The sequence below is a fragment of the Hemicordylus capensis genome, chromosome 2 (assembly GCF_027244095.1).
Source record: "Hemicordylus capensis ecotype Gifberg chromosome 2, rHemCap1.1.pri, whole genome shotgun sequence".
Taxonomy (NCBI): domain Eukaryota; kingdom Metazoa; phylum Chordata; class Lepidosauria; order Squamata; family Cordylidae; genus Hemicordylus; species Hemicordylus capensis.
In genome coordinates this window covers 139,890,494-139,917,400 of record NC_069658.1, presented here as the reverse complement: position 1 = coordinate 139,917,400, position 26,907 = coordinate 139,890,494, and the positions used below count along the sequence as shown (strand labels likewise).

General features: G+C 44.5%; 1 protein-coding gene across 11 annotated transcripts in view; it reads left to right on the top strand.

Annotated features, from left to right (window-relative positions):
- Positions 1-26,907, top strand: part of LOC128346393 (uncharacterized) — a 231,906-nt gene that overhangs the window by 40,023 nt on the left and 164,976 nt on the right. For 10 of the 11 annotated variants that reach the window (XR_008316941.1, XR_008316942.1, XM_053299646.1 and 7 more), the window contains 2 exons: positions 21-126; positions 26,459-26,602. Coding sequence is in view for 9 of the 11 variants with exons in the window: in XM_053299646.1 (XP_053155621.1) it covers positions 21-126; positions 26,459-26,602 (250 nt within the window). In the remaining 2 variants the exon portion in view is untranslated. The remainder of the gene's footprint in view (positions 1-20; positions 127-26,458; positions 26,603-26,907) is intronic. The other variant, XM_053299648.1, reaches the window with a different exon arrangement.

The window sequence follows — 26,907 nt, the reverse complement described above, 5'->3', positions numbered from 1 at the left end:
CCCTCTTACATTTATTTCAGTTGTTAAAGCAAATTCCAGTCACAGATGATGACAAGATAACCTTCCAGACTTACTGTAATGCTGTGTCTTGGCTATCTAGAAGCAGCTTCGAGATGAAATTAAAAGGTATCATGCTTGCAGGATTTTAGTTTGCTCTGTTTATATATTCCATTTTTCTTAAGCACAACATTCTAGGACCTTCACTATGAAACATCTTTGTACGCTTATCTGCCTACAAAACAGGCAATCACAGCTTGCAGTATTATGCTGGCACCTGATCTTTAGCTCTTATTTGCTGTCACAACAAATGTTAAGATACTGTCCTTAACCAGATAAGATAAAAACTGAAATATACTTGAGAGGCAGACAGGCTACAGAGTTTTTTGTTGCTGCTGCTGCTGTTGCTGTTTAAGCATATAATAAGGCTTAGGCTACTGATATATCTATGTCATATCTAACATTACCCACTTATTACAATTAATTTTGTTTTATAGCTGCTTCCCTTGTAAACACAAAGCAACCTTATGTTTGTTTAAGTAAGCTTTGTTTGGAAACACCCTTTCCCCCCAGGTCTTCTGTGATTTGTCACATACAGCACAATTCATTCAGTGCCTAATTATATTTTAAATATGTTTGTCCATATCTGGCCACCAAAACCTTTCTCTGATTTGCCTTTTAGTCAAGCTCATGCCCAGGTGACCTTGGTGGGCAATTTTGATCACTTTTGCTTGTAAGGAGGTTGGCATCACCAAACAATAGGTCCTCAGCACCAGCTCATTGAGAAGGGACAGCTCATTCACTGTATGCATGTATGGTTGAAGGTGTTCATGTACCATGATTTTGCATGGCCAACCATTAGTTATATAAGGTTTAAGTTCAGTAAGTACTTGATCAGCACTGAGGGCCACTTTCCACTCAGAAAATGTGATCAATCCATGAGTGGATGAAGCTATTTGCTCAATCATGGCTCCTCATCCTCTTCCTCTGTGATCTCCTCTTGGCCTAGAATTGGAAGCTGAGATAAACAATCTACAGTTGTATTCCAAATATCTGGCAAATATTCCACCAGGAAATCAAAGTTCATAAGTCTGGTGATCCCTTTGGCTATTCTTGGGGTCACTTGACTTGATCTCTGAGTAGTAAATAAAGCAGATAGGGGTTTATGGTCTGGCCAGAATGTGAATTTTCTGCCTCATGAGTAATTTTCAGCCTCACAAGTGCCTCACCACCCAGAAACAAGCTAGAGCTTCTTTTTCAATGAAAGAATGCATTTTCTCTGATTAGTAAGCACTCTGGAAGAAACGGCAACTCTAACTTCCCTGTCCCCTTTTTTCTTGGTCAAGACAGCATCCAAACCATATTCAGAAGCATCAGTGGTTAGAATTTTGTACCTTTTGGTGTTAAAAGAAGTGAGAGCAGGGCTTTCGGCAATAGCCGAGCTGATAATTTGAAAATTCTCCTTGCAGGGTTTTTCCCAGTTAAATGCTACATTCTTTTTTTTTTTTTTTAAAGATGCAATGGAGAACTTTGGAGGCAAATGGTCTAACAAATTTAGAGTAATACTCGCAATGAGCCAAGTGCATCCTTGTTGTGTGTCTACTGCTTCCTAAGTAGCTTTCACCAAGTCTGCTTTGGGATGTATGGCACTCAGTGATATTGGGGCTGTTTACGGAAACATGCAGGCGGGGGGAGGCTGGGCCAACTCACCTTCTCTCCAGACAAGGGACCAAATGTTGCTTAGGGGTGTGCAGAAAACTAGTTTGATTGGTTTGGTTTGAATCTGGACCAGACTCATACCAAACCAGACATGTTCAGTTTCATGCCCCCGGACATACCCCTGGCTCGGCTCGAATTCAAGCCGGTTTGGGGGTTCTAAGTTTAAAAAAACATTTTTTAAAACCTTTTTAGACTCGCCGCCAGGTCTGGATCAATGGTGGCTGCGGGGGCGATCTCTGTCATCTCCCCCTCCCCCTCCCCCTCCTGGCCTTGTCCCACTCTAATAAGGGCTAGTTCAGCCAGTTTGGGGGCTGTTCCGGCCTTTCTACTGGTGGCAGTGGCCATTAGAGGCCTCTGTACATGCTCAATGGGCCTCTGTGTGCCCGGGTCATGACCAAGGCTCGAGGTTGGCCTGAGGGCAAATCGGCTCAACCTCAAGCTGGTTAGCACATCCCTAATGTTCCTGGGAGTGCAGATCATGATCCTAGATTATCTGTGCTGCCCCATGCAGCACAGAGCTCCAGAGACTGGGACCATGCATCCTGGCCTCTGGATAGCCCACAATGCACTGTGCAATGTGCATGGTTCATTAGGGGATTCACCCAGGAGATGGGCACTCTAGGCACCCATATCTGTGTCCGCTCAGGCTTAACGCAGCCCGAGTGAACACACAATCCCAGAGCTGGGGATAAGGCCACACTCGTGCTTTTAACCCTGGCTAAAAGTTGGGTTAAAAAACTAGGCTAGGTGGCAGTGCCCCTAGCCTGGATTCGGCTGCACATGAGAACAGCCTCATTGTATGTCCCAAGTATGTCACCAAATGTGTTCAAAAATGACATTTCTCTGCGGATAGTAAGTCCATGTTGTTGGAGTTTTCTTAAGACTTCTGTCAGTGTAGCATCATGCTCCTAAATGGTTTCGCCATACAGTAAAATGTCCTTTTACTGTAAGTAAGTGATGCCATCCATCGTCCCCAAAATTGCATGCATCATTCTTTGAAATACAGAAGCTGCAGAGGATAATCCAAAGGACAGTCTTTTGAATTGAAAAATGCCCTCTGGGGTAATGAAGGCTGTGTATTTGTGAGAACTCTTGAGCAGAGGAATTTGATGATAGGCTGAAGAAAAGTCCAAAGTGGTAAACACAGAGGCCTTTTTCAGAGTAAGCAGCATTTAATTGATATTGGGCAATCCACTACCATGTTGGAGTTCACATCTCTTAAATCCATGCACATTTGAAGTGTACCATTTGATTTTTGTACAAGAACAATGGGAGAGACTCTTTCTGATGAATCAACAGGTTCTATGATGTCAGCATGCTGTAGTCTTAAGAGCTCCTCTCTCAGTGGTTGGTGCAATGCTATGGGTACGTTCCTCACTTTGTGTTGTAGAGGTATTACATTTTCCTTCATCTGAATTTTATGTTTGAAATGTATGGCAGTGCCAGGAGTATCAGCAAAAACATCTGAGAAATCAGCAGTCATATCCAGCCCAATATTGAGACTCCTTTTTGTAACATGTACACTTTCCCTTCTGCAATATGTCCTTTGTATTCCCGGACAGCAGTGAACCATTTATGGCAATAAGGGAACGTCCATATCCCCATGGCGAATGTCTGAAGGCTGCAAGTGCAGATCTGATGTAGGAAGGAGTTTCTTGTAAAGCAGAAGGGGAATGATAGTGTACAGAGAGCCAGAATCAGCCAGCACTCTCACTTCATGGCCATTAAGTTTTACTTGACAATGTGGAGAAACAGGCTCTGACTCTGTAACACTTAAAACACTGTCAGGAAGTGATTCAGCTGCCTCCTACTTATCCTATAGTAGAGCTCTTCTCATGATCCATGAGAAGAGCTCCAGGGCAGTCTGTGGGGAAGGAGGGTTTGATGTACCTTCCCCGCAGATGATCGCTGTGGCTTCCCTGGGCAGGCGGATTGCCTGCCCAAATGACTGGAGGGTCCCGAGATCAGGGTGCCGGGACACAGCACATGTTGCCCTGACCCTGGAGCCCCAATAATGCACCACGTGAGTGCACGGTGCATTACTGGGATTCCCACTCCTCCGAGTGTGCCAGCCATGGCTGACACATGATTAGAAAAATGAAGTTTAGGGAGCACTCACTGCCTTAAACTCATTTATCAGGGAGGTACTTAGGTGGGTTTGCCACTATGTAGCCTCCGGGATTGAGTGCGATCCCGGTGCTTCACACGAGCATGAAAAACCGGGCTGGGCTCCCTTCTCAAATCATTAACGGAGTGGACAGCAGACCTGCAAATTTTAGAAAAGTGTTATTTTTCTTTTGCAACTGTTGCAAGTTGCAACAGTTGTAAAACCAAAAAGGAATTCATGGGGGATCTAGAAAGTTACAGGCCAGTTAGCTTAACGTTTGTTCTGGGCAAACTAATAGAAAGCGTTCTCAAGAATAAAATTGTTAAGCATATAGAAGAACCAGCCCTGGTGAAGGAGAACCAACATAGCTTCTGCAAAGGTAGAATCTTGCCTCAAGAAACGTTTGGAGTTATTTGAGTGTCAACAAGCGTGTGGATAAAGGTGAACCAGTTTACATCGTATATTTGGACTTTCAAACAGCTTTCAACAAAGTTCCTAATCAAAGACTCTTGAGAAAACTTAGCAGTCATGGGATCAGGGGACAGGTTCATGTGTGGACTAGTAACTAGCTGAAGGTCAGGAAACTGAGGGTATGTATAAATGGACAGTTCTCAAAATGGAGGTAAGTAAGAAGTGGGGTCCCCCAGGGATCTGTACTGGGACCTGTGCTTTTTAATTTATTCATAAATGATCTAGAACTTGGGGTAAGCAGTGAAGTGGCTAAATTTGCTGATGACACCGAACTGTTAGCAAGTGTAAAGTGATAAATAGTGGTAGTAGTTGTTGTTGCATATTGGGGCAAAAAATCCCAACTTCAAATATACGCTGATGGGGTCTGAGCTGTTGAGTTGGGGTCTGAGTTGGGACCAGGAGAGGAATCTTGGGGTCATAGTGGACAGCTTGTTGAAAGTGTTAGCTCAATGTGCGGCAGCTGTGAAAAAGGCCAATTCCATGTTTGGAATCATTAGGAAGGGCTTTGAAAATAAAACTGCTAATATTATAATGCCCTTATATATATTTTTTTTAAAAAAATGATGGTGCAGCCACACTTGGAGTGTGGTCACCATATCTTAAGAAGAACATTATAGAACTGGTGCAGAAGAGGGCAACCAAGATGATCAGGGGCCTGAGGGCACCTTCCTTAAAAGACAAGGCTACAACATCTGGGGCTTTTTATTTTAGAAGACGACTGAGGGGAGACATGATAGAGACCTATAAAATCATGCATGGTGTGGAGTAAGTTGATATAAATTTTCCTCCCTCTCTCATAACACTAGAACCAAGGGTCATCCCCTGAAATTGATTACCAAGAAATTTAGGAACGGCAAAAGGAAGTATGTTTTCCACACAACCCATAATTAACCTATGGAATTATCTGCCACAAGATATGGTGATGGCCAACAACCTGGATGACTTTAAGAGAGACTTAGATAAATTCATGGAGGACAGGGCTATCAGTGGCTACTAATCTGAGGGCTATAGGCCATCTCCAGTTCCAAAGGCAAGATGCCTCTAAACAGTAGTTGCAGGGGAGTAAGAGCAGGAGAGAGGGCATGCCCTTAGCCAAGAACACCGAGTGGGCCACTGTGTGAAACAGGATGCTGGACTACCTGGGCCTTGGGCCTGATCCAGCAGGGCTGTTCTTGTGACTGTGGCCTTTAATTTATTGGCAAAAAAAGACCCAGGGTTCAATAGGTACTTGTAAATCAGTAAAACCTTTGCGAGTCATAGGGGATTTGCCATTTTACATGGGATGATGATACAGAGGCAGTCTTGTGTGGTCGTTCTTTTCTTGTCAAAGGATATTCTTTTATCCTGTACTTTGTTCTCCAGAGGCCACTCTCAATTTCCTCTCTAGTTAAGTATTCACAAAAACCATGACCTGTGTTTCTTGGAATAGAAAATGCTCTTTATTCCTTTATCTTAAGCTCCTGTTCTCAGAGTAAGTCCACTGATTTCCAAGAGACTTACTTCCAGTTAAGCGAGCAAGGATTGCATAGTTATGGACTAAGACACATGCTAGGCCAGACAGAGCACCTAAACAGAAATGACAGTTAATAAAGAGTGCCTCTGAGCATATGTAGAGATCCCTGGTCTCTATGCTTGGTCAGTATCTGCTAAACTTTGGAAATACAAGCAGGTAAATGAGGACCTTTTCACACATTATACAGGGGCACATCTACATTCACAATGAAAGTACAACCTTGACTCCTTAATGTGTGTGTCTATATGACAATGATACTTCTATAAACACACATTTGTCCCCACTTAACAATTTCATAGCAAAAATACAAATATAAAAAAGTGCTGTGTCAATCAGTACTGATATGAGCTAAATCCTGGCAAGAATGAAATAATACTGATCAGCACACCTTGTAGTTTCAGGGAACAGGGATTTCTATAACTGATATGGTTTTAATCTTCTCTGATCACCTTTGCTTGCAGTATTGAGGTGTTCCCAGAACCATCTTTCTGGTGCTTTATCCTTTTTCAGTAAAGCACCAGAAACGTGTTTCAACCACAGCACCAAGAAGGCTATAGCCATTTCTTTCTGATTTAGATCAAATACCTATCGTACATGCCTTTGCAACCTCAAGAACAGACTGACTTTTATAATGCATTCTGTGGGTTTGAGCTTTTAAAAAAATGTTTCAGCTGCTGGAGAATGCTGCAGCCTGCCTTGGCTTGTTTGAAACACTTTACACCAATGCTCTAGTATTAGCATGATACCAGATGCTCCAAGTAAAGATGAAGATATGTTGTGGGTGAGAGGGTATTTCCCTAACAATTCCAACCAGTTTTGACCTGGTAAAAATACCTTTCTGGCTCCATATGGAGAAGGAAACAAATATATTGCTGATGGTACCTCAAAATAGCTTGCCATAAAAAGCCCTGTTGAGTGGTAATAGTAGTAGTAGTAGTACTTTATTACAGCCAACGGCCACTCAATACAACAAAATAACACACACAACAGTACACGACACATCAGAAACATCAAGAGAAACTGCAATAAAAACAGTACAGTAAAAGTATCATATATGAAGAATTTTTGGTAATAGTTTCTCTTGTCTTTTGCCAGATTCTCCTCTCTTCCACTTTAGTGGGAGAGAAATAAACATTGCACCACACGAGGACTGGGTTTCTCCCCATTTAACAAGATTGGGGGGTGTGTGTATGCGTGCACGTGTGTACACGTTATTTCTAATTTGCTGGGTTCTTAAATCAAATCACACATCTGTGAACGCAGGTCAATTCCTCTAATTGGTTAATGATGAATTCTATTGGATTAGCCTTCCCGAGAAATACAAGAAACATGTTGAATAACATTATACTCAGGCATCGCATTACTGTAGGTATAAATCAGTTGCCTACCTTCAGCTACTCCACATTCAAAATGAAATTATTGATTCATTAGCCAAGCTTGGAAGGAGTTGGAGAACTGTTGAAAGGTTTTGCTTTTGAAATACCTGATGGGATTAGCTGTCTCAATTGAAAAACCCAAGAATACCAGTTTTGAAGAGCAGAGTTCATTTGATTAATTAAGCAATTACAGCATTCAGTGCATTTCCTGCAGATTAATGACCAGATGGGGAAACTGATATCCAGAATCTTTCGTTGTTTTGGGCTATTACCTCCAGCTGGCTGTTGGACAATCCTTTGCTGGAATGGTTATTGCTATTAAATCATTGTGTTTAAAATAACCAAACAAGACTAACTGCTCCCTTTCCCCTGCTCTTAGCAAAGATGGTGTAACTCTAGGGGCTTTCCCTTCTTTATGAGACAAAGACTCCAATTCAGTGCTTATCTCTCAATATTATCCCTACAGTTAGTGGGAGGGGAAGCTTTGAATGAAAAATTGTGGATGCAAATTTTTCATCCGGAATGATTTCAATTGTTTTGTTTTTTCAGTATAAGCTCTGCCACATCTCTCCCCAATGTAGCAAATTTAGCATATATGGGGTGTTTAGGGAACACTGGAGGAAAATCAGGGTAACACATAATTAAGGTTGAATCCTATATTGAGCAGCAGCGATATAGGAAGGTGCTGAAAGGCATCATCTCATACTGCACAGGAGAAGGCAATGGTAAACCACTCCTGTATTCCACCAAGAAAACCACATGGCTCTGTGGTCGCCAGGAGTCGACACTGACTTGATGGCACAACCTTGAAGGCAGAGATAACTTTTGCAGTGGCCAAATTCTGTACTGCAATTGTTATTAAAAAATGTAACTTACTTGACAGGTAGTAGAAGGTAGAAAGTGGATTGGTTATTTGTTATAATGTGTGGTGTATGTATTGAATTTATTGTTGTTATACTGGTTATAGTCACCTTAAGTGGCGCAGCGGGGAAATGCTTGACTAACAAGCAGAAGGTTGCTGGTTCGAATCCCCATTAGCATGGGAAATACCTACATCGGGCCACAGCAATATAGGACGATGCTGAAAGGCATCATTTCAAACCAGAGGCGCATCTAGGGAAAATAGTGCCTAAGGCAAGCACTGAAATTGTGCCCCTGTCCAAACATCTGTCTTTCAGATAACTTTACCATAATATCAGCTGAAAAATAGAAGTCAAGCTCGTTAATCTTTTAATATTTAAAAAACTATTTAGCTGTGGACGTAGCCAGACCAAAAAATGCTGGAAAATTGCAAATTTCAGTATGCTGGGGCTCATGAAATATCCAAATACTATGTGGAGGTGTACTTGGAAAACTAATGCCTAATTCTCTACTATGTGTTGTAGCATCACTATTACATAAGTTTTAAAAATAAATGGAGAATTTGACTTTTCCCAGATACTCTGAAAATAATTAAAGGATATGCAGAGTGAACTGTGTCACTGCTTGGAATATATTCTAGTATTTCAGAAAGACAGTTAAAATCAGAGAAAGAAAGCAAGAAACTCCAAGTGGGCCTTAATACTAAGGATTTCACATTGATTCAAAGACAAACTCACCATTAAATAGCCATATTATTAAGGCATCACATTTAACTCACTTATCACAAGAAGCAAAGTAAGAGCAAATGAATACAATCCTAGCTCATAAGCTTCAGCTCAGTATTCACAAGCCCTGATTCTCTCTACATAGTGCCAAACTGAATATGTGTACAGTGACATATTAAATTTATAAAAATACCGGAAGCCCCTTCGGGGGCTTCCTAAAGGCTGTGGGGTGGGTCTGCAAAGGTTCCCCCTCCTCTCGCTGGCCTCTAGGGCTTTGCAGGGACCATATGAGCATGTGCGGTGGCCTTCTTAAAAAACACACACACACCTTAGTAGGGTTCTTCAAACCCTAGTTTCTTCAAACTCTAGCCCTACATTTTATATCCCATTCTTCCTCCAAGGAGCCCAGAGTGGTGTACTACATACTTAGGTTTCTCCTCACAACAACCCTGTGAAGTAGGTTAGGCTGAGAGAGAGTGACTGGCCCAGAGTCACCCAGCTAGTCTCATGGCTGAATGGGGATATGAACTCAGGTCTCCCCGGTCTTAGTCCAGCACTCTAACCACTACACCACGCTGGCTCCCGATTTGGCTTATTTTAAGCCAAATTTTGGGTTATGACCCATTTGACCCACGAGTATACCCCTTAGGTTCTGGCAACAATGCGGACCCCTGCTAACTTGGCAAAGAGGCACCTTTTAATGTGGTGATCCTCTTTATTTAGCATGGGGAGAGTAACTGGCCCTGTCCACCCCCAGCACAGTACCTCCAGTGACTGTTGCTGGTGTCTATCATGTTTCTTTTTAGATTGTGAGCCCTTTGGGGACAGGGATCCATCTTATTTGTTTGTTATTTCTCTGTGTAAACTGCCCTGAGCCATTTTTGGAAGGGCGGTATAGAAATCGAATAAAATAATAATAATAATAATAATAATAATAATAATAATAATAATAATAATAGGCATATGCAGTACACAGTTAACAATCAATGGTGAGACACTTGGACAGGTTAGCATTAGAAGAGGCATTTTCCAAGGAGACTCACTATCCCCTCTGTTGTTTGTAATCGCCATGACCCCACTTTCACAAATACTAAACAAAACAGGCCTCGGATACCAAACATCTAAAACATCAAGTCAAATCAACCATCTGCTGTACATGGACGATGTGAAGTTGTATGGAAAGTCCCAGTCAGAAATTGAATCACTGCTAAATACTGTCCGTATATTCAGTAGCGATATAGCAATGGAGTTTGGACTAGACAAGTGTGCTGCATTAATAATGAACAGAGGAAAAATAAGAAAAACAGAAGGAATAGAACTGCCCAGTGGAAGCAACATCAAGAACCTGGAAGAGAAAGAACATTACAAATACTTGGGCAATCTCCAGGCTGATAACATTGCACACACTGAAGTTAAAAGAAAAATTGGAAGTGAATACATCAGGAGAGTTAGAAAAATCCTGAAGTCCAAACTCAATGGCGGGAACACCATACAAGCCATAAACACCTGGGCTATACCTGTTATCAGATACACTGCAGGAATAATAGACTGGACCCAGGCAGAGCTAGAGACGCTAGATCGTAAGACCAGGAAAATCATGACCATCAATCATGCTCTGCACCCCCGCAGTGATGTCGATAGGCTATACCTCCCTCGCAGCTCAAGTGGAAGAGGAATGCTGCAAGTTCATCAAACAGTAGAGGAGGAGAAAAGAGGCCTTGAAGAATATATCAAGGACAGTGAAGCAGATGCACTTAAAATGGTCAATAATGAGAAACTATTCAACACCAATGAAAGAAAGCAGGCCTACAAGAAAGAACAAGTCAAGAACCGAGCAGAAAAATGGAAAAATAAGCCCCTGCATGGTCAATATTTGCACAATATAAGTGGAAAATCAGACATCAGCAAGACCTGGCAATGGCTTAAGAATGGCAACTTGAAGAAAGAAACAGAGGGTTTAATACTAGCTGCACAAGAACAGGCACTAAGAACAAATGCAATAAGAGCAAAAATTGAACAGTCAACAACAAACAGCAAGTGCCGCCTTTGTAAAGAAGCAGATGAAACAGTGGACCACCTAATCAGCTGTTGTCAAAAGATCGCACAGACTGACTACAAACAAAGGCATGACAAGGTAGCAGGGATGATACACTGGAACATCTGCAAAAAAATACAAGCTACCTGTAGCCAAAGGTTGGTGTGTCCATAAAATTGAAAAAGTTGAAGAAAATGAAGATGTAAAAATATTATGGGACTTCCGACTACAAACAGACAAACATCTGCCACACCATACACCAGATATAACTGTAGTCGAGAAGAAAGAAAAACAAGTTAAAATAATTGACATAGCAATACCAGGGGATAGCAGAATAGAAGAAAAAGAAATGCTGAAAGAAAGGCAACCAAGATGATCAGGGGCCTAGAGCACCTTTCTTACGAGGCAAGACTACAACACCTGGGGCTTTTTAGTTTAGAAAAAAGACGACTGCGGGGAGACATGATAGAGGTCTATAAAATCATGCATGGCGTGGAGAAAGTGGAGAGAGAGAGAGATTCTTTTCCCTCTCACACAACACTAGAACCAGGGGTCACTCCATGAAATTGATTGCCAGGAGGCCTAGGACCAACAAACGGAAGTACTTTTTCACACAACGCGTGATCCACTTGTGGAACTCTCTGCCACAGGATGTGGTAACGGCCAACAACCTGGATGGCTTTAAGAGGGGTTTGGATGACTTCATGGAGGAGAGGTCTATCAATGGCTACTAGTCAGAGGGCTGTGGGCCACCTCCAGCATCAAGGGTGTGCCTCTGAGTACCAGTTGCAGGGGAGCAATGGCAGGAGAGAGGGCACGCCCTCAACTCCTGCCTGTGGCTTCCAGTGGCATCTGGTGGGCCACTGTGCGAAACAGGATGCTGGACTAGATGGGCCTTGAGCCTGATCCAGCAGGGCTGTTCTTATGTTCTTAAATAGAAAAACATCACAAAATACAAAGATCTACAAATTGAAATTGAAAGGCTGTGGCAGAAAAAGACCAAAGTAATCCTAGTGGTAATTGGCGCCCTAGGTGCAATTCCAAAACAACTTGAAGAGCACCTCAACACCATAGGGGCCACAGAAATCACCATCAGCTAATTACAAAAAGCAACTTTACTGGGAACAGCCTATATTCTGCGACGATATCTATAACAACAGCAACAACATTGACAATAAAATTCAGCCATCCCAGGTCCTTGGGAAGGACTCAATGTCTGGATAAAACAAACCAGTCAACAACACCTGTCTGTGTAAATAAATAATAATAATAATAGTTCAGAATTACCTGAGTGGTGGGGATGACAGCACCAGCCAGGAGTGCTTCATGACAGCTATGCTGATAGTCAACGTACCCATAATGTTATAGTGTGACTGTGATGCAGAGGGCATTGCATTGCTGTTGAAAAAGGTGGCAGTAACCGGCACAGCTGCTGCAAAGTGCTTTGAGCCTCTGTCACTCCACTGTGCTGGCAAGGCTCTCCCTCATTCTGATAGTGGCTTACCTAGCTCTTTTTCTCCCCGGTCTTCCCATGTGCCAATGGACTTCCTTCAGAGGATTCTGCTTAATTAGTGGCCTCTGAAGGAAGGCCATTAGCCGATGTGGAGGATGCCTGGAAGAGACAGTGACAGAGGAAATCAGTTAAGTGACTTGTTTTGTAGCAACAAGAACATAAGAACAGCCCAGCTGGATCAGATCCAAGGCCCATCTAGTCCAACATCCTGTTTCCTGCAGTGGCCCACCAGATGCCTCTGGGAAGCCGCAGGCAAGAGATGAAGGTGTGCCCCCTCTCTCGTTGTTGCTCCCCTGCAACTGGTATTCAGAGGCATCCTGAGCCTGGAGTTGGCCTCTAGCCATCAAGGCTAGTAGCCATTGACAGACCTGTCTTCTTCCATGAAGGAATCTTTTCCCCACTCTCGCCAACTGCAAAGCAACTTCACGCAGATGCCCCTGTGATGATGCAGGGGCCTCTGATAGAAGCCCATTTGTGAATGGGGATGGCAGGGGGTGATGCAACACACTTAGCTAAGAAAGAACGCCTGGTTTCAGGAGAGGGGAGCCCCTCCTCTTCCTGGTCCACCGACACCGCATCCCAGCAGCTCCATAGTGCTTGCATTGCCAGAGTGTGGGCAAGTCGTCAGGACATGACCAGAGCAGCTGCCATTGGCCACAATCTTAAAGCGGGCATGCCAAATACGATCGTGCATTTTCGGAATGGTCTGCCCAGCCTTGACATGGAAAGGGCATTTAAATGCCATGCCATGCCAGTGCTTCTTCTGATAGCGATTGCACCGCCACCCTCCTAAGAGTCCCACAACAGAACTGCACAAGCGTGATTTATTGGGGGGGGGATCCTGGGGGGACACTATTTCCCTGTCACTTAGGAAAGGGAAGGGAACATGATGACTTCCTAGGAGGGAATATGTATATGAGGGAGGGCACAGGATCCTGGAGGGTGGGGGGTTGTCCAGTTGTGACCTAGGATGCTCTTGTGAGGGCTTACCCTGCCAAAGCAGTCCATGCAGACCAAACCACACTCCTGCTCCCCTGGCAGCTTGCTGCTGGTGGACTAGTACTCTCATGAGAGGGCCGGTCTACTGGTCTAGGGTTAAACACTGTCAGTCTTCCATCAGACTGAGAGCTGAGCTAACCCAACAAAGGGGGCCATTCTTGCATGGGGCCCACACTTTCTCTCTGATTAATGATAGAACTTTTGCACTGCAACCCCCTCCAGCAGTGGGGGTTCCAGCATACTCCTGGGAAACCTTGGACAGACCCTAAGGAGATTGTGAAGCTCCATGCCTAGCCATGAGCCCAGCTGTGTGTGTGCAGACAGGGGAAACACCAAGTGTGGGATCTTTACTCTCATTCCGAATTCCTGGGTTTGGGCCAGAGTTGCAGCATATGCAGATCTTCCACTGCAGGGAATTGTGGAAGCCCCGATTTCCAGCAACCTCAAGAGAGCGAGGTTGCTGTTTGGGGGCAGAAGCATGGGTGCAGCACATGTCCAAATGGGCAGACAGGCTGGCAGAGGGCATGCTTTGGCAGCTTCTTGGTGGCAGTTGGCAAGACAGGGAGAGCAGTTGCTGGGGTGCCTGTCCCCATGGATTTCCTATATCGAGCAACCTGGCTGGGCGGCATCTGCCATCTGGCCCTCATAGCCTGACACGTTCTTGAGAGAGCAGTCCATTGGAGAAAGGGATGTCATCGCAAATTATTACCAATGTGGCTCGACACCCCTGTCCCCACAGACGATTCTTCTGATGAGTTGTGAGGGGGTGTCCCATGGCCTTACCCTCTTATGAGTGAGCGGTCCACTCAGGATCAGCATCCATCATTATTACAGAAGAGGAATCTCCCCTCTCTTGTTTTGGCAGTGCTGTTGATGCTGCCCGGCCCTTCTCATTAGTAAACCTAGGGACCGCACGGGTACCCCCAAGGGGAAGGGGCTGAACCCTCCTTCCCCAACCTTTCTGTGCAAAAAATAGATATTGGCTGTTCAAGAATCCTTGGTTGGGGCTGCCTTTTAAACCCAGGGAATCTCTGTACTGCCATATGTTTCCATCCCAGCACTCTAATGGGGTGCCCTGCTTATGTTGCCACTTGGAGAATTTGTGCTTGTGAACATACATCATTGTGGCTTCATTCTTGGAGAGCAAAGCACTTCGTGCCCATCTTGTCATCCCATCCCCTTTCCCTCCTGCTTGCTGGGAGGGGGAAGCAACAGAAAGTGTGGGAAGAGGGAATGCCCCCTGTGTGTCTTTGCCACTTGACAGGCTGACGAGCTTGGGATGGGATGTGGCGGTGTCCTGTTGCCAGGCAGCTTGTTTGTTGGATCGGAGACAGGAGGGGTGGGGCAAGTGCTCGAAGAGGCAGCTAGTGAGAAGTGCCACAGGCATGGAGTGGGTCTGCACCGCTGTCTCTATGATTGTGGTTCCTAAAACTGCACAGAACTGTGGTTATGGCAGCGTCTGCATTTGGATGTAATGCATTGGCAGCCAAACCTCAGGTTTTGGTGGTGAATCTTACTACAAACTGAAGGTTCAAACTGGAGTTTGGCAAGGCAAACCATAGGTCACTTTAGCCACGAAACTGCATTTAGAGGCAACAGAGTTCCGACCTCTGCCCCATATAACTCAGGTTTTGTGTTACATCTGAATTTTGCCAAATGCTTGCTAGCATAACACTGTTATCCTGATACAATCTCTACACATCATAGTTTTGAAGCATTGGTCTGGCTTTGGAGCCATTTTCTCATGTTGTGGAGACCTTGTCATTAGCTTGCTGGTCCCAGACTGCTGAGTACAGATTACACAGGAACATAGGAAGCTGCCATATACCGAGTCAGACCATTGGTCCATCTAGCTCAGTATTGTCTACACAGACTGGCAGCAGCTTCTCCAAGCTTGCAGGCAGGAGTCTCTCTCAGCCCTATCTTGGAGAAGCCAGGGAGGGAACTTGGAACCTTCTTCATGCAAGCATACAGCTGTTCTTCCCAGAGCAGCTCCATTCCCTAAGCGGAACATCTTACAGTGCTCACACATGTAGTCTCCAATTCATATGCAATCAGGGTGGACCCTGCTTAGCAAAGGGGACAAGTCATGCTTGCTACCACAAGAACCTCCTCCCTGATGTGCTTTTTCATCTCACAGAGAAGATGGATCCTGCTTCTTCAGATTGTTCCTTTGCGCCATCATGGTGGAGTCCTGGTCCCAAGCAGATTGATGAGGTGGTAACAGATTGGCATTTTTCTTAATAAGAAAGCTGTTTTTAAAAAATCAAGTCCAAGCACTGCTGCAAATGTGTCAAGCTATGTGCATGCAAACTGGGCTAATTGGGATCTGTGAGAAGGGGCAAAGCTGTTTGCACAGCTGAGCCAGATGAGAGTGATAGCTCAGAACTGGGATGCTCTTAATTATCAAATGGTCAGTGCAGCCCCAAGCACCTGATAGGAAATAGAAAGGGGAAATCAAAATCAACCTCTAGAAGCACATCTATGGTGGTGCTGGATTTTGTGTTTATTCTTTGTTGCCTTTTCTGTTAGAGTAAGATGCAGCTTGCTTGGATTCTTACAAATCTATGATATTAATAATAGCAATGGAAATCTATAGCTACAGAGTCTCAAAGGGCCATGACAGATACTAATGCATCTCTTCCCCAGGCTGAAGAGTTATTCAAATGTGTAACTCTCATGTCAGAATATGAATTCATCAGCCAAACTCCGCTAACACAAGTTACAGGATAATGGCATCAAAATAGCTCATCACTCACTTTTAGACAATGCAGAATTCCAGACAGAGGCTATTTTAAATTCCTGATAAGATTCATTGGAAATGTCCAATGCTTTTGAGAAGAAGTATAAATCATTACTCTACAATATTTGCAGTTCAGTCTGGTATCTCTGGCCGAAAGCATTTAAATATGAACTTGCATCATGAGACCTAAACCATGAAATTGGCTCTTACATTCTAAATTAATAGGAGCATTGGTTCTCGCCTCACTTACAGAAAGATTCAGTAAGTGAAGAATCCTTTGCTGAAGGTTGCTTTTCAAGAATAAAAGAAACATATTGCATGTGTGTATATAGAGAGAGTATACGATAATACCACTGCAGCATTTATTTTATTTATTTTTATTTATTTATCATATTTCTATGCCACCTGATATGTACATCTTTAGGCGGTGTACATACCGCCTAGAGATGATTAAAGAGCCATACAGCTAAATAAATCTTGAAAAGAAACTCATAAGCCCATTCATATAATAATCCTCATTGAATAGTCCTTTTAATACAGTATACAAGTAACCATGTATAATTAGAGTACCGTATTTTATGGACTATAAGACTCACTTTTTTCCTCGAAAAATATCCGCCAAAATTCAGGAGCGTCTTATATGTTTTAACAGTTTAATATGTTAAAACTCTGAAAAACTGGATTAAAATTAAGGTGCGTCTTATAGTCTGTAGCGTCTTATAGTCCGTAAAATACGGTAATTATGTATTTGAATCATGTGTATATGTGCAGCTAGAAGAGGGTGGTACAATACGTTTGCTCAGGGCCAGGATCAGGGATTGGCCAACTGGGGGAGTGAATGAGGGCCCATGGCTAACCCCTCAGACCCTGGTGAAAAGAGTTGGCAGCCATCCGTGCAGCTACCAAGAAGCACTTCAAACCACGGCCACGATCATTGTGACCAAGTTAAGCTTCCCCCAGATAGCCATAGGAGCTTGGCCAACCTTTACCATATTTTATGGACTATAAGACGCTACAGACTACAAGACGCACCTTAATTTTAATCCAGTTTTTCAGAGTTTTAACATATTAAAATGTTAAGTCCTCTTTCAATTGCTCCTACTCCACTCCTTGTTTTCTCTTCAACCTCGCTTCTGACCCTATTAAAAACAACAACACCTCTTTCGTTTTTGAGCTTTTCTTCTCCTCTCGCCTCCATCTCCCCTGCAAGCCCTCCCACTGCGCCCCGCTCTGTCCTTTCCCTCCTTCTGCCATGGAGCAGAGCAGAGTGCCTTGTTTGCAGGGCCTTAGGCCCAGAACGGAGAAAGCGAGGGCGCAAACGGACCGCTCCGCTGCGAGTGCGGCCGCCGCCAAGCATGCCTCAGTCGCGCCCAGGACCACCGCGTCCCCCCCCCCCCGGGTGAAGGGCCATCCACGACGACGCTCCCCACTGCGGGAGCAGGCACCTCAAAGAAGGGCCGCCGCGGTGCGTGCGGGCGTGCACAGCGACGGCCGCCATTTTGACTCAGCCTTCGAGGCCGATGTGGACCAGGTGAGGGCCCAGCGGCAGCGCAGGAGGGCCTAGGTGCTGGAAGCTTTTGCGGCGGCACGATCCTCGGAGGCCACTGGCTTGTCGGGGGAGGAGGAGGAGTCCACGGCCCAAGCGGCGGAGGGTGACCTGGAGCGGCAGTCCCCAGGCGGCATGGGGTTAATAGAGGGTCGCCCCCAACCCCCTCCTTTAGCATCGGTACAGGCTTTTCCGGGGGATAGCCCCCCCTCCTTGAACCTGTTGGGCAGGCTTACGAGTATAAGACGCAGTTACAAGTATAAGACGCACCTGAATTTTGGCGGATATTTTTCGAGGGGAAAAGTGCGTCTTATAGTCCGTAAAATACAGTGTGTCACTTTTAGTGGCAACAATAGTTTAGACCACTCCCAGTAGCAGGACTTCTGGCACCTACCTTCTTTGTTTACCTGTGATACAATGTGCTTGTCCCCACTTGTCCTGCCCTAAAGACAAGCATGCTGGAGTCCTCACCCAGTCTTTGCGGTACTGGTTGTTGGTCCAGGCCAAGTTCTGGCGCACTGGAGAGCAGAGGGGCTGGCACAGCCAGCATCCACCCTGGGCTGCCCCAGCAAGGAGCTCCACATAGCTGGTCAGCTAGGGTACAAGGAGCTGGGATCTGGGCACTAGAAACAGGAGAGCAAGAATCCACCACAGGCAATTCTGCTGTTCCAACATCCACCTGTGCATTCCAAAATGTTTAAAAGGGTTATAGCTGATTGCTATAACAGCTGGCGCCTGTGCCTGTCTTCTGCCCCTCTTGAGTAGGCCCCTTCCTCCCAATGAGGCCTTTTCTTGGTAAGTCCTCCCATGCAGCCAGACAAGTGCTCCTCCGCCATTCCTGCAACTTGGGTCAAGCCCTTTGGCACCAGTGCTCTAGGCAGCTAGGCCAGTCCTCTCTGCTAGACTCCTCGGGGTCCCTCTTGGGTCTGGCAGAGGTGGTAGGCCCAGGAGGTGGACAGCCTGGGGTCCCTGTTGACCATGACTTGGGGGTCCTCAACTGAGGTGCTTGGAAGGTCACTTGGGGTCAGCCAAGATGGGGGTCCTCTTCGGCAGTCCTGGTGGGGGCTTCCTCTGATGAAGCGCCCTCTAAGCTCAAGTCTTTCTCAGGCTGGAGACCGTCTGAAGCCCACTCTAGGACTTCCTTCCCTAGGGGCTCCTAAAGGAACACTGCAGGGTGCCCCTCCTGGGGTTCCTCTTGGATCTTGTGGGAGGTCCTCCTCCACCTCTGAAGAGTCCCCAGTGGATCCTGACACCACTGTTGCATCACTAGATGCACTGAAGGAGACAACTGCATAGCAGTATTGGCAAACAGCTGCCCCACTAAGGGGGGCCCACAGTAGAACTTGGCTGATGGCCCATACAAACTTGGCACTGTCACTGGATTTGTTTCATATGTCTTGTTAAATATTGGTTTATGAATGAATGGGGGGAAACACCCCCAAATCCGAAAGTATAATATTCATTCATCAATGAGTGTAACTTTATTCCTTATTCCATTCAATAGATTCTACATCATGATATTGTGGGTGTGGTTATTTTTCTTTTTGGCTTGCACAGAGTTTTGTTGTTTGCACAATGCGAGCTCTATGCAATGCATTACACACCTATTCATGCATCCTATTACACACCTATGGTAATAGGTGTGGGGGGTGGGAGCTTGCAGAGCAATGTGAAAACAAAAACACAAATAAAAATAGCTTGTGTGCTTAAACTGAAGTGATTTGATTGGAAAAAAATAATATTTCAAATATAAGTTCAAAGTATTTTTAAGTCATCCCAGTGCTTTTGCACACATTTATTTGCCAGAAGTCTGAATGGAGGGAGTACTTCTTCTTGAGGATTTGTGTAGTGGAGTATTTCCTGCCTATATGTTTTTCCTGATATCTCTGGCTAGACACTCTGGGCTCAATCCAGCCATAATTACAGTCCATTTATTTTAATGGGAGAGATGTAAGCGCAAACTTAAATCACACATTTTTGGCCTTTGAAAGAAGATTAAAGTTCCATGAAGGGGCTTGGAAAATCCTTGAAGGTCTGGCTTCCACAGCCATCCCCCATAGCTATGGTCCTCTTGTCAGCATACATCATATGTGTGGCTTTGTCAACATTTGCAGTGCCATACGAGCAGAAATAGTGGCAAAATTGGGCCAGTGATAACTTTAGAACATACTTCAACAAAAGTTGCCTAATTGTGCATCCAGCATCATTTGAATCCCGTCCCTTAGATAGATGAACTTGCCCCCAAATTAGTAGGTGAGAGGAACCTTTTTGTAGATGGATTTTGCTTTAGAACAAATCAATGGTTGTTAGAAAAGTCAATTATTGATAAGATTTTTGGACCCATCTGGCTTTTAGACCAGCCGATACTTTTTTGTTTGTTTTCACACACAAGCAGTAAGCCTTTTTGTTTAAATCAATAAATTACCCTCATTCGACTCTAATTTCCTAGACACATGCAAACAATGCAATTATCCAAAATGAACAGGATACAGCATCTGTGATTTCACTGAACTCCTCATAAAAATGATAATGATGTACATGGGAGGCTTTATTGATTTCCCAAATGCAAGATTTTATTTTTATGTTATTTTTGGTAACAAAATTGCCAGGGCAGAGGGTGCCCAGGACTTTCAGTTTAATTGGTACCAGGAGATATAGCTTTTTAAAGTGGTGTTCTGGTATTGCCACCAGAGAATTGTATTTTAAATGCTAAACATAACTTGTGTTGGTGCCAGAGGCAATTGTTCTCTGTCCCTCTCTTATTAGATCTGCTTTCCTCCTGTCTGTGGGCTATTGGGATAGTATCTCTAAGAACCGTCTTGCTGGTTCAGACTAAAGGTCCATCTTATCCAACACTCTAGCCCTATTCAGTTATTATGCAGCTCTAGTGTACAGATGTTGTGTGAATGACTGTACCTGCATTCATTTGAAAAGTGAGCCTGGGTTTCAGGCCTTCTCAAATGCATAGTACAGATAGGAAGTGTATTTCTGTTCCTGTGTCCAGAACTTATGTACCGCATATGTGTGGAGGCCATCTGAGATCTGGGGTCAGGGCAACCGGAAGGGAATGCCAGCTGGCATAAGGAGCTTGCCGGAACGGGTGTGTCTCTGTGTGTGCGCACATGTGTGCCTGTGTGCATGTGAGTGTGTCTGTGTCTCTCTGTGTGTGAATGTCTATGTCATTTGTGTATAAAATTTACACTATTTTGCTAATAAGACCATCCTGAAGGGAATTAAATCAAGCAGGAGAACTGTGAGGTTTATGGGAAATTTCTGGGAAGATAATCTATAGTTTTGGACACGGTTGTTAAATAATTTTTATTTTTTATTTTCATTGGGGTGTGGGTGTGTGGGTGTGTGTGTGTGTGTGTGAAGAAAAAGGAAAAAATGAAGTACAGATTTAAAGATTACCTGCTTCTTGTTGTGTCATTCACTGCTGAATAATCATGAGGTGGGAACACTCAATCCACTAATTTCATTTACTTGCGTTTTTTAAGGTGCTCATCTGCACCATATAAGCTGTAAAGACCTTATATAGTATGGTATATGATGATGGCTTTGGAAATGAGGCTCAATGCACCCACACTTTGCCTTGGTCTTTCAGTTAGACATTGGGCTGGCGAGGGATGCATCCAGGCAGACAAGTCAAATCAAATTTGAGCTGAACCATGTGCTGCCGAACTGGTTTGGTCGGCCCGACCAGCTGGTCTGGTGAGGATTCCCCTTTAAAAGTTCAGGGATGGGGACCCTGCCAGTGGTAATGGGCAGCTGGGCTGGGGCAGCGGTTAAGGTAGTAAGAGCTTTACTCGACTGGCGTAGCTGCTGGCACCACCATTTGCCACTGCTCACCCTCCTTGGTGCGACCCCAAGCACACACTCTGTCGTCCTTAGGAAACTGCCAACCCGACGGTGGAGCAGTTCCAGCCTCCTTGGATGCATGAAGGTCATTTGCATGGTATCTGTGCATGCACAGACACCATTTGTGTGGCATCCGTGCATGTGCAGGCAGTTTCCTAAAGAAGGCAGAGCATGTGCCTGGGGCCATGCCAAGGAGGGCTAGCAGTGGTGAACAGCAGAGCCGGCAACCGCACTGGCTGGGTAAGGATCTTACTACCTTCCTTGCTGTTCGCCATTCCAAACCAGGTCTGTTTCAGTTCAATCGCGGACCGAACCACCCCAGTTCCATCCATGATTGAACCTCTAACCAGCCTGGTTCAAGGTGAACCAGTTTGGATACAAACCGTTCATGCACACCCCTGCTAGCTACGAGCCTTCTCCGCAGGTTATGAGAAGAAATTCCATAAGTTACTTCAAGTGTCATGTCATCTAAAGAAATGTCTGTCTGTTCTCAGCATATTGGCAATCTGTTTCATTGGATGCCCCTCAGGCCTAGTACTTATAAACAACAGATGGGATGATCAACTTGTGTCTAGACTGCAGACTGCAGGTAACTGAATGCTCTTAAAAAATAATAATAATCCCTGCACAGATAGATAATGATATCAGGAGAAAGGGTTCTAGCCTTCCAATTTTCCAATGGCAGTGCTTACACACACACACAGAGACACAGACACACTGAGGAACATTCTGTCATGTGAACTCCCACCTGCATTCTGAAGTGGTATGGTCCAGGCATAGGATTAACATGTGCTGTTTGTACAAACTAGGCTGTAGTTCTGTTGTTCTGAGAGAGAGGAATGGCACTGTAGAAGTCAAGGGCAGGGGAGGGACATAAGGTTACAAGGTCCACATGCAGAAAAGGCTTCTGTACTATTAAGTTACATGAAAGGGAAGAGGTGCAGCTCTTGGTGAAGTGGTGAAGCACTATAATGGAAAATTCTCTTTTCTATACAACTCATAAAAGTCTGGACTTAAAAACCTTGCATATGTAGCAAAGCCCAGAAGATCGCAGGGTGGGTGAGGTATTGACGTGTTTTTCATCTGGCTAGCCTCTTTTTCAAGAAGTAGGTTGGCTTGTAGTCTCACCCAAGGTAGCAGCTCTGATATTGGTGTTTTTATCTACTGTTTTCATTGGCTGTTATTTTATAACACTGTGAGCGGATTTTATCTGCCATATGTATTTTATTGTCTTTATTTTTTAGTTTTGTTTTATGGTGTAGAGATGTCGGCAAAGTACTTCAGGCTCAAAATCGTTTAGAATTTCCACCCAAAGGAGGGGCAAGCTTCCGAATTTGTGCTTCCACGCTAGAGCTTAGATAACTTTGGTTCTGCCTCGCTAGTTGTCCTCACCAGCTTTCCAATTGCCCAAATGCTTCCTTTTCTTACCCCAGTGCCAGCAGAGGAGGGGGCTTCTTCCTTTCTCTCTGTTGCTCAGAAGTGCAGCATGCCAGCACTCAAGTGTGTGCCATGCACAAGGCTTCCCCCCTCCTCTCCTCATCCCTCAGCTCTGCTGATTGGGAAGAAAGGTATACGTGCTCTGAGTTCTAGTCTCGGCAAGGTCTACAGTCAGTAACCCCTGAAAGATGACAACTCCCATCAGCCCCCAAACCTTCCTATCTTCCCAATCAACACAGCTGAAGGGACGTGAAAGGAGGACAGAAAAGCACCTTGCCCATTGCACACATTAATCTTAATGAAGGAAGGAGCCCTTTCCCCACTGCCACTGGGGCAAGTAAAGGGCACATTCGTGGGGGTTGAAAGGCTAGTGCTTTCTATCAGCTTCGGCTGGTTTGTCAACTGCGCCCTTTCTTGTAAGAGAGTGACCTTAAGACAGTGGTGCACGTGCTGGTAACCTCCAGGCTTGACTGCTCAATTCAATTCAATTCCTTTATTACGATCACAGACCAGCACAACGCTTGACTACTGAAATGCGCTCTATGTGGGGCTGCCATTGTATGTAGTCCGAAAGCTGCAATTGGTGCAGAATGCTGCTGCCAGATTGGTCTCTGGGATGTCCTGTAGAGACCATATTACTCTAGAACTAAAAGATCTACACTGGCTACCAATAGATTTCCAGGGAAAATAGAAAGTGCTGTTATTACCTATACAGCCCTTAACGGTTTAGGCCCATGGTATTTAACAACAACAACAAAAATTACCAAAGTGGTTTACATAGAGAAATAATAAAAAAATAAAATGGATCCTTGTCCCCAAAGGGCTCACAATCTAAAAAGAAACATAAGAGGAGCCAGCAGGATGTAGTGGTTAGCGTGCTGGACTAGGACCGGGGAGACCTGAGTTCAATTCCCCATTCAGCCATGATATTTGCTGGGTGACTCTGGGCCAGTCACTTCTCTCTCAGCCTAACCTACTTCACAGGGTTGTTGTGAGGAGAAACTTAAGTAAGTAGTACACCGCTCTGGGCTCCTTGGAGGAAGAGTGGGATATAAAATGTTAAAATAAAATAAAATAAAATAAGGTGGACACCAACAATAGTCACTGGAGGTACTGTGCTGGGGTTGGATAGGGCCACTTACTCTTCCCCTGCTGAATAAAGAGAATCACCACATTAAAAAGGTGCCTCTTTGCTGAGTTAGGAGGGGTTAAGAGAACGCCTGCTTCATTATTTATTTATTTCTTCTATTTCTATACCACCCTTCCAAAAATGGCTCAGAAATGTTGGGATACACAGAAAATAATAAATAAGATGGATCTCTGTCCCCGAAGGGCTCACAATCTAAAAAGAAACATAAAATAGACCCCAGCAACAGTCACTGGAGGTACTGTGCTGGGGGTGGATAGGGCTAGTTAGTCTCCCCCTGATAAATAAAGAGAATCACCACGTTGAAAGCTGCCTCTTTGCCAAGAACCCTGCTGCCTATTAAGATCTTCAGGGGAGGTTCATCTGAGGGTGCCACCAGCTCATATGGTGGCGACTCAGAGGCAGGCGTTCCCTGTGGTTGCCCCTGTGGAATGCACTTCCTGCTGAGATTAGAGATGCTCCATCCCTGTTGGCTTTTAGGAAACAACTAAAAACACATCTCTTCAGCCAAGCTTTTTAGTTATTTGGTATGTTTGTATGGATATTTTAATCTGTTTTTAATATATTTTAATTGTTAATTTTTTATTCTTGGTTTCTATTATGCTGTAAACTGCCTAGAGACTTCAGTAGTGGACAGTATACAAATTTATTAAATAAATAAATAAAGCGGAGGGCTGTCAGAGTTGAGGACATTTGGCAAGCCTTATCTATCTATCTATCTATCTATCTATCTATCTATCTATCTATCTATCTATCTATCGCATTTAAACCTTGAATTGGCTTGGGCATCCATTCTTCCTCCGAAGAGCCCAGAGTGGTTATGTTTATCCTCACTACAACCCTGTGAAGTAAGTTAGGTTAAGAGTCACATGACTGGCCCAGAGTCACCCAGTGAATTTCATGGCTGAATGGGGATTTGAATTCAGGTCTTCCCATTCCTAGTCCAACACTCTAACCACTATGCCATACTGAGAATCTGATGAGTGACAGAGTGTTTCCCAGTCCCATTTTAGTATATTTCATTTTATTTTGTTAATCGTCTTGAGTGGTTTAATACACAATTGGATATAAATATTTATAATAAATAAGAAATAAACTCTAATTAATTTACTTTAACTAGTACTGTGTCATAGTAGCTAGTTAGAAAGATTCCATGAGTTAAAAAATAGCTTCTCATCAACATTCCAACCCAACAATGTTTCATAAATATATTTCACTAACTTAAAATTTTACATTGCCCTCGCTCTCAGTTGCTCTCACTTGACCCATGATGTCATCATCATGTTATCATGTCTGCTGCAGCTATGTAGTGCTGTCAGAGGCACATCAAGATAATTTGGGTGCCTGGACCACCCAGCCACAAGGCCTCCACCTGTGCGAGCCCCCCCCCATGCGTGGCCCCCCAAGCCTCCTTTGGGGGGCCCACCCTGCCAAAGCGCCACTTTTTAAAAAGTCTTACCGTGGTCGAGGGGTGGCTGCGGGCGGGGGCAGAGCAGCCCTTTCCTCTTCTCCCCCATCCCCTGGCGGCGGTGGGGTGGGAGGAGGAGAGACGCTAGTCCCATCCATTCGGGCCAGTATCTTTAAGCAACTGCAAGGCACCCCTGTGCAGTTTAGAAATCAGCGCAATCCCGTGACGCTCCCACCTCACTGCCACCGGGAGAGGGGGAGAAAGGGAAAGTACTGCTCTGCTCCCCCCACCCCCGCGGCCACCTCTCGGCCACAGTAAGACTTTTTAAAAAAAGAAGCTGAGCTTTGGCGGGGTGGGCGCGGGGTGGCTCAGCTGCTGGAGGACCCCGGCCCCGGCCATTTGGAGGCTCCCCCAGATCTTGGGGGACTGGACTGGGTTCCCAAGATCCGGGGATTAGTGTGCCTCTGAGTGTTGTGCCATCAGTTATGTAGTGTTGTGACAATGAGGGACCGTGTTGTATTCTGTCTAGTAGTCTTTTCTGTTTTGAGATTTTAGAAGTTTGTCCCAGTGGGGATCCTGTAGGGAGTGGGGGCGGGATGGAGTCAGAAAGAAAGGGTAGGGAAAAGAGAAGGAGAAAAATGGAGTTGTTTCTGAATAAAGTCTTAGGTTAACCAGGTTAAGACTATTTGGTGTTTATGAGGGAAGAAGCTATAAAACAGGTCACTCATGATTAATCTTGGAATGAGGGAAAAGGAGTTGGGGGTGTAAAGGAAGGGCACCAAAGAGGACTGAAGAAAGTGAACATTCTCACAATCTAAGTATTTTTCAAGAATTATTTTTTCTGACCAAAACTGCTAGTTCCTACTTTAAAAACCCAGAAATTGGAGAATATATCATAGAATGTTGTGTTTGAAGACACTTTGTTGATCCTCTAGCCTAACCCCCAATTTGATAAACACCTAAGACAACAATTGTCCCTTTTATCTTAATCTGATTTATTTAGGACTGTGCCAAACCGTAATCTCAGGTGTTCTCCACAAGGAGCAGATCCAGGGCCTGCTGAGTGACTTGTACCCTCTGGAAAATAGCAGTGCCATTACTGAGCTTTCTTTTTGCTTTCTGAAAGAAGTGGATAAAAGCAATCAAGGTACTTAACTGGTAATTTGGGGGAAGATTTACTGTGGAAACGTGATTCCAAAGAATATGATAAGGTCCCTGATAGATGGCATGTTACAGGAGTAAACTTGATAGATTGAGAAGCTAGAAAACAATGTACTTTTCATAAAGGATGTGACACAGCACCATCTTGTGGATTTTACAAGTAACTGTTAAGAAGCAAACAGATATGAGGGGGCTTTTCCAAGCAGATGTGATTCGTTTCATCAGGTTTCTTTCATTAATACACAATCCAGCTGAAGTCGAGCACTTCCTGTTGATTCAAATGTGAGAGTT